Source organism: Bos indicus x Bos taurus, chromosome 6 (assembly GCF_003369695.1).
Source record: "Bos indicus x Bos taurus breed Angus x Brahman F1 hybrid chromosome 6, Bos_hybrid_MaternalHap_v2.0, whole genome shotgun sequence".
NCBI lineage: Eukaryota > Metazoa > Chordata > Mammalia > Artiodactyla > Bovidae > Bos > Bos indicus x Bos taurus.
In genome coordinates, this window is record NC_040081.1 from 77,682,710 (window position 1) to 77,700,010 (window position 17,301).

At 36.9% G+C, this 17,301-nt stretch overlaps 1 protein-coding gene across 23 annotated transcripts in view; it reads left to right on the forward strand.

Moving 5' to 3' along the window:
• The window catches only part of ADGRL3 (adhesion G protein-coupled receptor L3), a 945,175-nt gene that overhangs the window by 889,916 nt on the left and 37,958 nt on the right, over positions 1-17,301 (forward strand). For all 23 annotated transcript variants that reach the window (XM_027544604.1, XM_027544589.1, XM_027544593.1 and 20 more), the window contains one exon: positions 6,973-7,098. In XM_027544604.1, coding sequence (XP_027400405.1) covers positions 6,973-7,098 — 126 coding nt within the window. The remainder of the gene's footprint in view (positions 1-6,972; positions 7,099-17,301) is intronic.

Sequence of the window (17,301 nt, forward strand, 5' to 3'; positions counted from 1 at the left end):
AAGGATATCTTTTTCTGTATCTGTGAGAAATATTGGAACTTTTATAGAAACTGCATTGAACCTATGGATAGCTTTGGTTCTTATGGACATTTTAACAGTCTTATTTCTTGTAGGAGGTTTTTCTTAAGCCATCTGACTGATTTCAATAATATGCTCATCTTATGTAGTTACTCATATTTGAGTAGAGAAATATAAAATATTCCATTTTTTAGATCATTTGTTTTATAGGATTATTTGTTGATTGATTCAACTCATTAACAACAAAAAAAATCAAACTTTGAATTGTCATTTTCTAGAGTGTAGATTGTATGATTGTGTCACCAGCATCTCTACTTTATCATTAAGGTTGTCAAGTTTTCTTTGTTGTTAATTATGTGAATCATCTCAGAAAGTTTCATAATTATTTTATTTCTGATCAGAGAGTATAAAAGAAATATTCTTTGGGCAGGTGTATTTTCTTTTCCATCTTTATTTTAGAACAACCTCATGTTGAATAATCACATGCCATATCTGATTGGGATAAGATGTTGTATCATGTGAAATAGTGGATTAGAATATGCAAATGACTAAATTGACAAAAAATTATAATATGAAGAGATACCTCTCATGGAGATGGTGCATGTTATTTTTGCTTTTTTCTTTTTAACATACGTGCTCACCACTTCAGATCTAATCATAGAAAAATTAAGTCTGTAATGATTCAGTAAGTAATATAGCTAAATGTGGGACTAGGTATCACAAGATATCTTTATTTACTGGTTATTTATATAATCAGTTCAGAATATTTAACATTTTTTGGTATATTTTCATGGTGAATTCCTTCTTATACAATAGTGTTCCCTTTGAAAGTAACAGAAATGGAAGTGGTTCCCTTTCTTCTTCTTTCTCTAATAGCCTCTCTCTCCCCAAAATATCTGTTTAGGTTTAAATCACTTCACTAAAAAACACTTCCTCTTCTAAGGAGAAAACCATCACTTGTTGAGTTCATTAAGAAAAACAAAATAGGATATAGGTTATGGTGAAAATTTAGGTTCTAGGAGATATTTAATAAATTGAATACAAATTACTAAACTGTAATTGATAATGCCTCCATATGGGTGGAGATTTTTAACTTTCCTAAATTCTAATTAAATATTTGTCCTCATTTTCTCCAGAGACAAAGAATGAGATAATCTAATAGATAATAATATATAATACCTTATGTTGGTTATAGCAATATTAGAAATGTGGCATCTTAGTGAGCGCTTTCTGATCATAGAGCACCCATGAGATTTGGATATTTTCACATAATGCATATCACTTAACCTTTTCAGTCTTTCAGTTTACTTTCAGTGCTTAATCTTTTTAGTGTTCTTATTTGTAAAATGTCAGTAATAATTACTTCCTAGATTCATTTTGAGTGAAGAGCCTAGCATCAGATCAAATCAGATCAGATCAGTCACTCAGTCGTGTCCGACTCTTTGCTACCCCATGAATCGCAGCACACCAGGCCTCCCTGTCCATCACAAACTCCCGGAGTTCACCCAGACTCACGTCCATCGAGTCAGTGATGCCATCCAGCCATCTCATCCTCTGTCGTCCCCTTCTCCTCCTGCCCCCAATCCCTCCCAGCATCAGAGTCTTTTCCAATGAGTCAACTCTTCGCAAGAGGTGGCCAAAGTACTGGAGTTTCAGCTTTAGCATCATTCCTTCCAAAGAAATCCCAGGGCTGATCTCCTTTAGAATGGACTGGTTGGATCTCCTTGCAGTCCAAGGGACTCTCAAGAGTCTTCTCCAACACCACAGTTCAAAAGCATCAATTCTTCGGCGCTCAGCCTTCTTCACAGTACAACTCTCACATCCATACATGACCACAGTAAAAACCATAGCCTTGACTGGATGGACCTTTGTTGGCAAAGTAATGTCTCTGCTTTTCAATATGCTATCTAGGTTGGTCATAACTTTCCTTCCAAGGAGTAAGTGTCTTTTAATTTCATGGCTGCAGTCACCATCTGTAGTGATTTTGGAGCCCAGAAAAATAGTCTGACACTGTTTCCACTGTTTCCCCATCTATTTCCCATGAAGTGGTGGGACCGGATGCCATGATCTTCGTTTTCTGAATGTTGAGCTTTAAGCCAACTTTTTCACTCTCCTCTTTCACTTACATCAAGAGGCTTTTTAGTTCCTCTTCACTTTCTGCCATAAGGGTGGTGTCATCTGCATATCTGAGGTTATTGATATTTCTCCCGGCAATCTTGATTCCAGCTTGTGTTTCTTCCAGTCCAGCATTTCTCATGATGTACTCTGCATATAAGTTAAATAAACAGGGTGACAATATACAGCCTTGACGTACTCCTTTTCCGATTTGGAACCAGTCTGTTGTTCTATGTCCAGTTCTAACTGTTGCTTCCTGACCTGCGTACAAATTTCTCAAGAGGCAGGTCAGGTGGTCTGGTATTCCCATCTCTTTCAGAATTTTCCACAGTTTATTGTGATCCACACTGTCCAAGGCTTTGGCATAGTCAATAAAGCAGAAATAGATGCTTTTCTGGAACTCTCTTGCTTTTTCCATGATCCAGCAGATGTTGGCAATTTGATCTCTGGTTCCTCTGTCTTTTCTAAAACCAGCTTGAACATCAGGAAGTTCACGGTTCACATATTGCTGAAGCCTGGCTTGGAGAATTTTGAGCATTACTTTACTAGCGTGTGAGATGAGTGCAATTGTGCGGTAGTTTGAGCATTCTTTGGCATTGCCTTTCTTTGGGATTGGAAGGAAAACTGACCTTTTCCAGTCCTGTGGCCACTGCTGAGTTTTCCAAATTTGCTGGCATATTGAGTGCAGCATTTTCACAGCATCATCTTTCAGGATTTGGAACAGCTCAACTGGAATTCCATCACCTTCACTAGCTTTGTTCGTAGTGATGTTTTCTAAGGCCCACTTGACTTCACATTCCATGATCTGGCTCTAGGTCAGTGATCACACCATCGTGATTATCTGGGTCGTGAAGATCTTTTTTGTACAGTTCTTCTGTGTGTTCTTGCCATCTCTTCTTAATATCTTCTGCTTCTGTTAGGTCCATTCCATTTCTGTCCTTTATCGAGCTCATCTTTGCATGAAATGTTCCTTTGGTATCTCTGATTTTCTTGAAGAGATCTTTAGTCTTTCCCATTCTGCTGTTTTCCTCTGTTTCTTTGCATTGATCACTGACGAAGGCTTTCTTGTCTCTTCTTGCTATTCTTTGGAACTCTGCATTCAGATGTTTATATCTTTCCTTTTCTCCTTTGCTTTTCGCTTCTCTTCTTTTCACAGCTATTTGTAAGGCCTCCCCAGACAGCCATTTTGCTTTTTTGCATTTATTTTCTATGGGAATGGTCTTGATCCCTGTCTCCTGTACAATGTCACAAACTTCATTCCATAGTTCATCAGGCACTCTATCTATCAGATCTAGGCCCTTAAATCTATTTCTCACTTCCACTGTGTAATCATAAGCGATTTGATTTAGGTCATACCTGAATGGTCTAGTGGTTTTCCCTACTTTCTTCAATTTAAGTCTGAATTTGGCAATAAGGAGTTCATGGTCTGAGCCACAGTCAGCTCCTGGTCTTGTTTTTGCTGACTGTATAGAGCTTCTCTATCTTTGGCTGCAAAGAATATAATCAATCTGATTTCGGCATTGACCATCTGGTGATGTCCATGTATAGGGTCTTCTCTTGTGTTGTTGGAAGAGTGTTTGTTATGACCAGTGCATTTTCTTGGCAAAACTCTATCAGTCTTTGCCGTGCTTCATTCCATATTCCAAGGCCAAATTTGCCTGTTACTCCAGGTGTTTCTTGACTTCCTACTTTTGCATTCCTGTCCCTTATAATGAAAAGGATATCTTTTTTGGGTGTTAGTTCTAAAAGGTCTTGTAGGTCTTCATAGAACTGTTCAACTTCAGCTTCTTCAGCGTTACTGGTTGGGGCATAGACTTGGATTACTGTGATATTGAATGGTTTGCCTTGTAAACGAACAGAGATCATTCTGTCGTTTTTGAGATTGCATCCAAGTACTGCATTTCAGACTCTTTTGTTGACCATGATGGCCACTCCATTTCTTCTTGCCCGCAGTAGTAGATATAATGGTCATCTGAGTTAAATTCACCCATTCCAATCCATTTTAGTTCGCTGATGCCTAGAATGTCGACATTCACTCTTGCCATCTCTTGTTTGACCACTTCCAATTTGCCTTGATTCATGGACCTGACATTCCAGGTTCCTATGCAATATTGCTCTTTACAGCATCGGACCTTGCTTCTATCACCAGTCACATCCAAAGCTGGGTATTGTGTTTACTTTGTCTCCATCCCTTCATTCTTTCTGGAGTTATTTCTCCACTGATCTCCAGTAGCATATTGGGCACCTACTGACCTGGGGAGTTTCTCTTTCAGTATCCTATCATTTTGCCTTTTCATACTGTTCATGGGGTTCTCAAGGCAAGAATACTGAAGTGGTTGGCCATTCCCTTCTCCAGTGGACCACATTCTGTCAGACCTCTCCACCATGACCCGCCCGTCTTGGGTGGCCTTATGGGCATGGCATAGTTTCATTGAGTTAGACAAGGCTGTGGTCCTAGTGTGATTAGAATGAGTAGTTTTCTGTGAGTATGGTTTCAGTGTGTTTGCCCTCTGATGCCCTCTTGCAACACCTACCGTCTTACTTGGGTTTCTCTTACCTTGGGCGTGGGGTATGTCTTCGTGGCTGCTCCAGCAAACCGCAGCCATTGCTCCTTATCTTGGACAAGGGGTATCTCCTCACTTTGCTAGGAGCCTAGCATAGTTCCTAGCAAAGAATGTTTAAGATGGAGAAGCTTCTTCATCTCACCCTCCTATCTCACCCTCACGCATATCTTCAACAAACACACACACAGAAGTTGTCACAGACTTATTTTAAAAAACAAAATATGAATTGGCTTGTAAATAATGAATAAAAATGATGATTTCTAATTAATGATAAATGGCATAAAAACTTGGTTGGAAACAATATAATTTAAATATATTAAAATATGTAATTTTGGCATAACCAATGAAAGGCTTTAAAGATTAGCACATCATGCCTCTTTGTTCTGCTCACACTGAGCACCTTTTTTCTCTTATCTATCCTATCTTTCAACTTAATTCACTAAACCAACAAATTCCAACATATATATATATAGATTTTAATTAATTTATTTTTTAATTGAAGGATAATTGCTTTACAGAATTTTGTTGATTTCTTTCAAACCTCAACATGTATCAGCCATTGATATACATGTGAAGATTATTTCAGCAGTCTTCTCTGGGAAGCCTTTCTTGGTCCCTCTCTACTTCTATCAGGCACTCCTTCTCCATGCTTCAATTCACATGACTTTGTATCATTGTTCCTATCACATAATTTAGTGAATGTGAGTTCTTCAAACAAATCTGAATCTAGTCAGTATCTGATTTTGCCATATTATAGATGGAATGAACTGTAATATATTGAGATAATGTTTAATTTCAAATACTAACTTTACTATATCATACACACTCCTTATTTTTCTCTTGATTCTAAGTAAAATTTCTCAGGAAAGCATGTTTTTATAAGTTTGTTTTAAATAATATTACATTGTCACAAATTCTGGAAACTATGAACTCATGTGAAATCAATGAAATGCTAAAGATAATATATATACAATATTATTTCATAATGAATGTAAACTTTGTGAATATAAAGCCAGTAAGTTATCCTATAATGTATTTTAATTGAGGAACAAGTAATTGGCATTTATTTTTCTTGATGTCACTAGTGGAGATATGATTTAGAACAATTTCTGTTTATTTTTGTAAGTCTTGTTTGATTAAATTGATTTCCCCCAGAATTGTTGATATATTTTCTTGTTTGAAAGTATCAGCTAAAAAATGTGTATCTCCTTTTATATTGTGATTTTTATACTACAACAAGGATTAATTAGTTAATTGCAGTCCTATATAGGAAAACAATCATATTTCTCTGTAATTATTTAATAGAACTATTTTGATGAAGGTCTTCCCTCATAGTTCAGTTGGTAAAGACTCTGCAATGCAGGAGACCCAGGTTCAATTCCGGGATTGGGAAGATTCCCTGGAGAAGGAAATGGCAACCCATTCCAGTATTCTTGCCTGAAAAATACCATTGACAGAGGAGACTGGCAGGCTATAGTCCATGCAGTTGTAAGAGTTGGAGATGACTTAGTGACTAAACCACCACCATTTTGAGGGATAAATTTTAAATATTTTGAATGTTATATTCTCAAATTGACAATTTACCTCTTTTAAGAGAAATACATTTCAAAGAAATATAAATTATTTTAAAATGCTTAGCCCAACACATTCTTTTTTTCTGCTCTGTCTTTAAATATTTTGTCTCTTCTTTCTCTCTCACCTGTTTCCATTTCCTCTTCTCTCTAACTTCCTGGCTAGACCTCTGCCTAAATGATAGTTGCACCAATAGGGATACTTTGTATCAGATCTATGAAGCTAAACATAGTGTAGAAAAGTCTTTTAAGTTTTTGTTTTTTCAACTAAGAGATTATATCATTATGGTGTGATTGGGCATATGTGTGTTTATGTGTTTTAAAAAGTCCAGTTATACAAATTTCAATCTTCACAGTATGGATATTATTTTATATTGGGTTCAATGCACAATACTGGATGCTTGGGGCTAGTGCACTGGGACGACCCAGAGGGATGGTATGGGGAGGGAGGAGGGTTCAGGATGGGGAGCACATGTATACCTGTGATGGATTCATTTTGATATTTGGCAAAACTAATACAATTATGTAAAGTTTAAAAATAAAATAAAATTTAAAAAAAAAACATAAAATATATTCTGAACAGACTTTCTTATTTATATCTGTAGGGCAAAATGTTTTAATTATCTGAAAATAAAACTCACGTACATTTTATATTTCTAGCTGAAATGAAGTCTTTGCTAATAGAAGTTAATGTTTTTGACTAGGTACGAAAAGAGTATGGGAAATGCCTGCGAACACATTGCTGTAGTGGCAGAAGTACAGAGAGCTCCATCGGCTCAGGGAAAACATCTGGTTCTCGGACTCCTGGGCGCTACTCCACAGGCTCACAGGTAAACAATATTTGTTAATTAAAATGAAATAGCTCTTATCTGTATTCAATTATGAGTTGCTGTCCTTTCTTGATGAGATTTATTTTCTATCCCCAGCATTTAACAAAACACAATTTTGTTGTTTTGTGTTAGTGTGTCTCAACTGAAAATGGTTATGACAGAAATTTAAGAAACCAAACTGCAAAAAAATTTGAAGTTTAGAGTCTAAGTTTGAATAGTAATTCATGATTTCAGATTGTTCTTAGTTGAATGAAAAATGAAGGTGAGGAAAGGAATTTGACATATAACCTAAAATTCTAAGAAAGTAATACTTTACATAAATGTTCTTAATTACTTCTTTTAATTAGTCTAATAATTCTTTATTATATACTGAAAATATTTACTTATTAAATAGGTTTAATAGAAAGTTATAACTCATTTCATGTTGTATGCTAGTAGGTCAAAGGGCAATTCAGAATACCAAAGTAGCATCATTGATTTAACTGGTCAAAGTGCTTGCTTCCATGAGTCCAGAACTTCAGTTCAGTTCAGTTCATTTTAGTCTCTCAGTCTTGTCTGATTCTTTGTGACCCCATGAACTGCAGCATGTCAGGCCTCTCTGTCCATCACCAACTCTTGGAGTTTACCCAAACTCATGTCCATTGAGTTGGTGATGCCATCAACCATCTCATCCTCTGTCGTCCCTTTCTTCTCCTGCCTCAATCTTTCCCAGCATCAGGGTCTTTTCAAATGAGTCAGCTCTTTGCATCTGGTGGCCAAAGTATTGGAGTTTCAGCTTCAACATCAGTACTAGATATAGTAATAATGACTGCATCACCCCTCTCAAAGGAAATTCTGAACTTTTAAGTAACTTGTCTTCTATTTTCTACACAATGTCAGTCCAAAGATTACTATGTAGAAATTTCAGCAACTCTAGGATGCTAAAATGCACCAAATAAAAGACATATGTGGGTCATGCATGAGTGAGTTTGAGTTCCAATTACCAAACTAATATTTATAAGAATATGTGATTCAGTGGGAAAAACAATCATTTTGTAGTGTTGTTAACTGAAATTTTCTGAAGAAGACTTGAATTGAAATTCCAAAATAAATTTATAAATCAAGAGCATATTTTAACTCTATTAACGCAACCTTCTAAATTAATTTATTTTAATTTGGTAAGTATATATATACACACATATATAATAAAAAAGATCATTTGTTCTTTGACTAATTCCAATTGGCTTATAAATATAATAGGTTCAGTTTCCCTAGACAATTCCATTCATATGCTTAGAAAATTAAATATCCTTGTAACCTTTAATTATAATATCACTTGCCAAGTTAATATATCTTATTCTCTAAAACACATTCATTGTCAGGCTGGACAGTTGTACACACTGAACTAGCACTTGAAAAACTCTTATAAACCAAAGATAATAAACAATATTCTCAGAAATGTTTTCATCACACTAAAGGAGTTATGTTTTATTTTATAAATAAAACCACATATCTACTATCAATCTAATAGTTCCAACTAAACATTTTAAAACAAACATGTAACTGTCAAACCTATCAGTTATATGTTAGTTTTAGAATGTTTATTTTTATTTTGACAAGTTATCTTGACATTTAACAACCACAAATTATCATAATAATCATGGAACTTATTCCCACATATAAGAATAGGCAGTTATTTAAAATTTGAATTTATTTTATTATTTCTATGGCTTAGTAAGGTTGAAAAGTTGTAAATTATGGAAGCAAATGTACCAAATTAGATGGACTAAGATTTCTGAGTCAGGACTAGTAAATTTTCATTCCGAATCTGAGTTTCATGTAAGAGTGCAGGCACACCTGGATACTTTCTGTATGACCTTCTTGTGATCCAGTCCTTCATTTTCAACCTGATAAATTCTTACCTCTCTTTTTTGTAACAGTCTTTTCAACAATTTTAAATTGAAATTTCTGAGATTCTGTATGTCATTTAACTTGATCTGTTTCTGCATTCCTTTCATATAACTGAGCTCATCAACCATTATCCCACAGCCATTTTATTGACAAATGTCTTCAGTGAAATCATAGTATTTCGGAGCTTCATGCATTATATTAGAACAGAGTTGTGCAATGTTTAGCATTACTTCTAACCCACAAGATAAAATACTGCAGTTTAAAAGAATAATCATAAACTTTGTGAGTGTGTAGACCTTGTTTTAATTCTAGCCTTGCCATATTCCTACCAGCTGTGACACAAAACAAGTCATTAAATCTCATTAGCCCTCAATTTTTTCATAAGTAAAGTGGTTTCTGATTTCTTACATCATTAGGAAGATTAAGCTAATGTGTACAAACATGACAAATTGTGTATGCTCAAAAAGTTGGAATAGATATCACTTACTAGTGGCATTATTGCAGACTATAATTTCAGGTATATATTTTAAAGCCATGTCTTTTTTTTTTTTTTGTACTTTTGTAGTTATAACATCACAATTATAATATTGGGAAGAAAAACCTCACATTGTTTTCTTGTGCTTAATATAATATCAATTCTGTTTAACTTTGACAGTCTGACACTACACAGAGTACTATTACTTAAATATAGTCTGTTTAGGTAGAAATAGTAAACATTTTACATTAACTGTGAAATTCCATGCGCAACATCTAAAACATTCACTGATATTGAGGTAATATTTTGAGAGTATAGGTGTCTTTTTCCACATCAGAGAACTTCTAAAATAACAATCATTATTTTTTGTTGTTAAGAAACATTGGATTTATGTTATAAAATGCCAAGCAATATTATAAGCTCTGGTGATAAAATGGTTAAAAGACAACTTCATCCAAGATCTGGGGCTTTCATACTAACTGTAAAAGGCAGAAAATTTATTAACAATCAAATAAACCAACAGAAAATATCAGATTATAAAAGTTGCTGCAGAACCAAATATAGCCATATGATGCATAAAGTCCAGGTGGTTACTTGGATTAAGTGCTAGGCCAAGACTGTTGGGAGAAATGACAGGAAGGGTGTTCAGGGAAAGAGAATTTCAGGTGAGAGTGCATCAAATATAAAGCCATTTAGGTGGGTAAGAACTTGAAACTTTGGGAGTAGGAAGAATGTCATTGGCTCAAGTGGTGTGTGAATGGGAAATGAAGAAAGCTGGAGACGGATCCTTAGGTATTTGTAAGAGAACTGGAGTTTTGATTTTATTTTGACTATTTAGAAAGTTAAGGATATAATTTAGAAAAGGAGGTGACAGGAAATCACCCACATATAATAAAATCATGTGGCTACTGTGTAGGTAATGGAGGGATGTGATTTTCAAGACTAAAAAGTAAAAATCCTCTCCATCTGTTAATCTCCCAGTGGTAATCACTTATAAAAGATTGGTTTATAAAAACTCTGACTGAAGTATTGTTCTTTCCACCTTGACCTTTCATTAATTGTTCTGTCATCTATTCTCAGTTGTTTTGTTGAATTTGTAGATGTATTTACTTTTGTTATATAGTATTTTAAACCAAAAATATATGTACCATAGATTAAATTGTGAAGTGTAGTAATAAAATCAACACCTGTGAACTCATCATCAAACTTAGGAAATAGAGTATTTTCCATATGTTTTTCCCTTCTTGAAACTTCTCCCTAAGCAATCCCTGTATCTCCCTACCAGAGACAATCTACTAACCTTTTGTTTGTCATTTTCATGACTTATTCTAAAAATTTCTTCACCTCTCCAAAAGATGTTAATTACTTCACCTAAAATATTTCTTTTTTTTTTTTAATTTTTTATTCCTTTATTTCTCATGTGTTCCCCATCCTGAACCCTCCTCCCTCCTCCCTCCCCATACCATCCCTCTGGGTCGTCCCAGTGCACCAGCCCCAAGCATCCAGCATCGTGCATTGAACCTGGACTGGCATCTCGTTTCATACATGACATTTCCCATGTTTCAATGCCATTCTCCCAAATCTTCCCACCCTCTCCCTCTCCCACAGAGTCCATAAGCCTGTTCTATACATCAGTGTCTCTTTTGCTGTCTCGTATACAGGGTTATCGTTACCATCTTTCTAAATTCCATATATATGCGTTAGTATACTGTATTGGTGTTTTTCCTTCTGGCTTACTTCACTCTGTATAATAGGCTCCAGTTTCATCCACCTCATTAGAACTGATTCAAATGTATTCTTTTTAATGGCTGAGTAATACTCCATTGTGTATATGTACCACAGCTTTCTTATCCATTCATCTGCTGATGGACATCTAGGTTGCTTCCACGTCTTGGCTATTATAAACAGTGCTGCGATGAACATTGGGGTACACGTGTCTCTTTCCCTTCTGGTTTCCTCAGTGTGTATGCCCAGCAGTGGGATTGCTGGATCATAAGGCAGTTCTATTTCCAGTTTTTTAAGGAATCTCCACACTGTTCTCCATTCAGAGCAGAAAAAGAAATAAAAGGAATCCAAATTGGAAAAGAAGAAGTAAAACTCTCACTATTTGCAGATGACATGATCCTCTACATAGAAAACCCTAAAGACTCCACCAGAAAATTACTAGAACTAATCAATGATTATAGTAAAGTTGCAGGATATAAAATCAACACACAGAAATCCCTTGCATTCCTATACACTAATAATGAGAAAACAGAAAGAGAAATTAAGGAAACAATTCCATTCACCATTGCAACGAAAAGAATAAAATACTTAGGAATATATCTACCTAAAGAAACTAAAGACCTATATATTGAAAACTAAAAAACACTGGTGAAAGAAATCAAAGAGGACACTAATAAATGGAGAAATATACCATGTTCATGGATTGGAAGAATCAATATAGTGAAAATGTGTATACTACCCAAAGCAATTTATAGATTCAATGCAATCCCTATCAAGCTACCAACAGTATTCTTCACAGAGCTAGAACAAATAATTTCACAATTTGTATGGAAATACAAAAAACCTCGAATAGCCAAAGCGATCTTGAGAAAGAAAAATGGAACTGGAGGAATCAACCTACCTGACTTCAGGCTCTACTACAAAGCCACAGTTATCAAGACAGTATGGTACTGGCACAAAGACAGAAATATAGATCAATGGAACAAAATAGAAAGCCCAGAGATAAATCCACGCACATATGGACACCTTATCTTTGACAAAGGAGGCAAGAATATACAATGGATTAAAGACAATCTCTTTAACAAGTGGTGCTGGGAAATCGGGTCAACCACTTGTAAAAGAATGAAACTAGAACACTTTCTAACACCATATACAAAAATATTTCTTTAAAATGATATCTTATTGTGTGTAATCTTCTGTGACTTGCTTTCTTCATTGGCATATTCTAAAGCTTGTCCTGGTCCTTTCCATGAACACTTAAGTATAAGCTTAATGCTACATATTATATAGTTTTCTCTGCTTGCAATACTTTACCCTTTTCTCCTTTTACAATTATTATTTGATATAGTATAATAAGTTATAATCTCCTAAATCAGGAGCCAAATGATTGAAGTCAAATATTGGTTATACCACTTATTAGGTCTGTGATATTGTACATGTTAACCTCTAAACCTCAATTTTGTAATGAATAAGCGAGTACATACCTCAGGGAATTCTTGGGAGATTTCAGTGAGTGAATACATGAAAAACACATGAGAGAACCTAGAAGAATTAATTGAAATATTTGTTATATTTATAATATATGTTTTATATACACACACAATAATTATTATATATCAAGTACCATTTCAGGTGAACAAAAAAGGACAGAATTTTTATTTTACTTTTTTCTTTTGGCTGCCTCATGCGGCCAATGGAATCTTAGTTCCCTGACCAGGAAATGAACCTGGACCCTCAGCAGTGATAGCGTGTATTCCTAACCATTCAACCACCAGGAAACTCCCAAACTTTCTGTTTTTCTAGAGCCTCAAACCTATATGCAGACATTGGACATTACTGATTGGACATTAAATATAAATATAATAAATAACTATATTATAATAATATGTTGTATGTAGAAAATGGTAAAGCTATGAGGGCAAAAAGTTGCAGAGTTGGGTACATGAAATACAACTTCTATATAGGATGATCAAGTTAGGTCTCTTTAAGGAGAAAGTATTTGAGCAAAGATAGAGATGTAAGAGTTATCCATACCCATATCTGGGGAAAGAGTACTCCATGCAGAAGAAATAATCATACAAAACCGAAGGCAGAAGCATGCTTGGCTTGTTATGTAAGAGCAGGGGAACAGGTGTGGCAAGCCCAGGTTGAGAGACTAATGCTGCTGCTGCTAAGTCACTTCAGTCGTGTCCGACTCTGTGTGACCCCATGGACGGCAGCCCACCAGGCTCCCCCGTCCCTGGGACTCTCCAGGCAAGAACACTGGAGTGGGTTGCCATTTCCTTCTCCAATGCATGAAAGTGAAAAGTGAAAGCAAAGTCGCTCAGTCATGTGTGACCCTCAGCGACCCCATGGACTGCAGCCCACCAGGCTCCTCCATCCATGGGATTTTCCAGGCAAGAGTACTGGAGTGGGGTGCCATTGCCTTCGAGAGAGAGAGAGAGAGACTAATAGAAGATAATAATAATAGAAGATAATGGGGCCAGCTCAATAAATGTCACCTAAAAATAGGCAGGGAGGCCTGGTGTGCTGCTATTCATGAGGTCGCAAAGAGTCGGACGCGACTGAACTGAACTGAAAAATAGGCAGGCTTCCCAGGTGGCTCAATGGTAAAGAATTTGCCTGTTAATGCAGAAGGCACAGGAGACATGGGTGGGCAAGAGCCTCTGGAGGAAGGAAATGACAACCCACTCCCTATTCGTGCCTGGAAAATTCCATGGACAGAGGAGCCTGGCAGGCTACAGCCCATGGAGTCACAGAGTCAGACACAATTGAGCACACATGCAAAAATGGTCATAATTCCATCAACTCTCAGTTGAGATGTCACTTCTTCACTGCAGTGTTCTCAGATTTACTTGGTTCAGTTCAGTCGTTCAGTCATGTCCAACTCTTTGTGACCCCATGAATCACAGCACACCAGGCCTCCCTGTACATCACCACCTCCCAGAGTTCACTCAAACGCACATCCATCTAGTTGGTGATGCCATCCAGCCATATCATCCTCTGTCGTCCCCTTCTCCTCCTGTACGCAATCCCTCCAAGCATCAGAGTCTTTTCCAATGAGTCAACTCTTCGCATGAGGTGGCCAAAGTACTGGAGTTTCAGCTTCAGCATCATTCCTTCCAAAGAAATCCCAGGGCTGATCTTCAGAATGGACTGGTTGGATCTCCTTGCAGTCCAAGGGACTCTCAAGAGTCTTCTCCAACACCACAGTTCAAAAGCATCAATTCTTCAGTACTCAGCTTTCTTCACAGTCCGACTCTCACTACATACATGACCACTGGAAAAACCATAGCCTTGATTAGACGGGACATTTCTTGGCAAAGTAATGTTTCTGCTTTTCAATATGCTATCTAGTTTGGTCATACTTTCCTTCCAAGGAGTAAGTGTCTTTTCATTTCATGGCTGCAATCACAATCTGCAGTGATTGGAGCCCCCCCCCCCCCCCCGCCAAAAAAGTCTGACACTGTTTCCATGTTTCCCCATCTATTTCCCATGAAGTGATGGGACCAGATGCCATGATATTTGTTTTCTGAATGTTGAGCTTTAAGCCAACTTTTTCACTCTCCTCTTTCACTTTCATCAAGAGGCTTTTTAGTTCCACTTCACTTTCTGCCATAAGGGTGGTGTCATCTGCATATCTGAAGTTTTTGATATTTCTCCTGGCAGTCTTGATTCCAGCTTGTGCTTCTTCCAGCCCAGCATTTCTCATGATATACTCTGCATATAAGTTAAATAAGCAGGGTGACAATATACAACCTTGACGTACTCCTTTTCCTATTTGGAACCAGTCTGTTGTTCCATGTCCAGTTCTAACTATTGCTTCCTAACCTGCATATAGGTTTCTCAAGAGGCAGGTCAGGTGGTCTGGTATTCCCATCTCTTTCAGAATTTTCCACAGTTTATTGTGATCCACACAGTCAAAGGCTTTGGCATAGTCAATAAAGCAGAAATAGATGTTTTTCTGGAACTCTCTTGCTTTTTCCATATCCAGCAGATGTTGGCAATTTGATCTTTGGTTCCTCTGCCTTTTCTAAAACCAGCTTGAACATCTGGAAGTTCACAGTTCATGTATTGCTGAAGCCTGACTTGGAGAATTTTGAGCATTACTTTACTAGTGTGTGAGATGAGTGCAATTGTGTGGTAGTTTGAGCATTCTTTGGCATTGCCTTTCTTTGGGATTGGAAGGAACACTGACCTTTTCCAGTCCAGTGGCCACTGCTGAGTTTTCCAAATTTGCTGGCATATTGAGTGCAGCACTTTCACAGCATCATCTTTCAGGTTTTGAAATAGCTCCACTGGAATTCCATCACCTCCACTGCCTTTGTTCATAGTGATGCTTTCTAAGGCCCACTTGACTTCACATTTCAGGATGTCTGGCTCTAGGTGAGTGATCATACCATCGTATGGTATGAACTCATGATCTTGGTCATGAAGATCTTTTTTGTACAGTTCTTCTATGTATTCTTGCCACCTCTTCTTAATATCTTCTGCTTCTGTTAGGTCCATACCATTTCTGTCCTTTATTGATCCCATTTTTGCTGAAATGTTCCCTTGGTATCTCTAATTTTCTTGAAGAGATCTCTAGTCTTTCCCATTCTGTTGTTTTCCTCTATTTCTTTGCATTGACCACTGAGGAAGTCTTTCTTATCTCTTCTTGCTATTCTTTGGAACTCTGCATTCAGATGCTTATATTTTTCCTTTTTCCTTTGCTTTTCATTTCAAAGCTATTTGTAAGGCCTCCCCAGACAGCCATTTTGCTTTTTTGCATTTATTTTCCATGGGGATGATCTTGATCCCTGTCTCCTGTACAATGTCACGAACCTCAGTCCATAGTTCATCAGGCACTCTTCTAGGCCCTTAAATCTATTTCTCACTTCCACTGTATAATCATAAGGGATTTGATTTAGGTCATACCTGAATGGTCTACTGGTTTTCCCTACTTTCTTCAATTTAAGTCTGAATTTGGCAATAAGGAGCTCATGATCTGAGCCACAGTCAGCTCCCAGTCTTGTTTTTGCTGACTGTATAGAGATTCTCCCTCTTTGGCTGCAAAGAATATAATCAATGTGATTTCAGTGTTGACCATCTGGTGATGTCTATGTGTAGAATCTTCTCTTGTGTTGTTGGAAGAGGGTGTTTGCTATGACCAGTGCGTTCTCTTGACAAAACTCTATTAGTCTTTGCCCTGCTTCATTCCATATTCCAAGGCCCAATTTGCCTGTTACTCCAGGTGTTTCTTGACTTCCTACTTTTGCATTCCAGTCCCCTATAATGAAAAGGACATCTTTTTTGGGTGTTAGTTCTAAAAGGTCTTGTAGGTCTTTATAAAACCGTTCAACTTCAGCTTCTTCAGCGTTACTGGTTGGGGCATAGACTTGGATTACTGTGATATTCAATGGTTTGCCTTGGAAACGAACAGAGATCATTCTGTCGTTTTTGAGATTGCATTCAAGTACTGCATTTCGGACTCCTTTGTTGAGCATGATGGCTACTCCATTTCTTCTAAGGGATTCCTGCCTGCAGTAGTAGATATAATGGTCATCTGAGTTAAATTCACCCATTCCAATCCATTTTAGTTCGCTGATGCCTAGAATATCGACATTCACTCTTGCCATCTCTTGTTTGACCACTTCCAATTTGCCTTGATTCATGGACCTGACATTCCAGGTTCCTATGCAATATTGCTCTTTACAGCATCGGACCTTGCTTCTATCACCAGTCACATCCAGAACTGAGTATTGTGTTTACTTTGGCTCCATCCCTTCATTCTTTCTGGAGTTATTTCTCCACTGATCTCCAGTAGCATATTGGTTTCAGATTTCCTAGACAAGGACATATTCTTTTGTTATATGCACTTAAAAATTATTTTAATTGTGTATCATAACAGATATTAACAAAACCACACAAAATTTAAGTGTATGGCACTTTTTATTTTATTTTATTTTTTTTTTTTTAATTTAAAAAAAATTTTTTTTTTTTTTTAATTTCAGGTATACACATGCTCCCTATCCTGAACCCTCCTCCCTCCCCCCTCCCCATACCATCCCCCTGGGCCGTCCCAGCGCACCAGCCCCAAGCATCCAGCATCGTGCATTGAACCTGGACTGGCA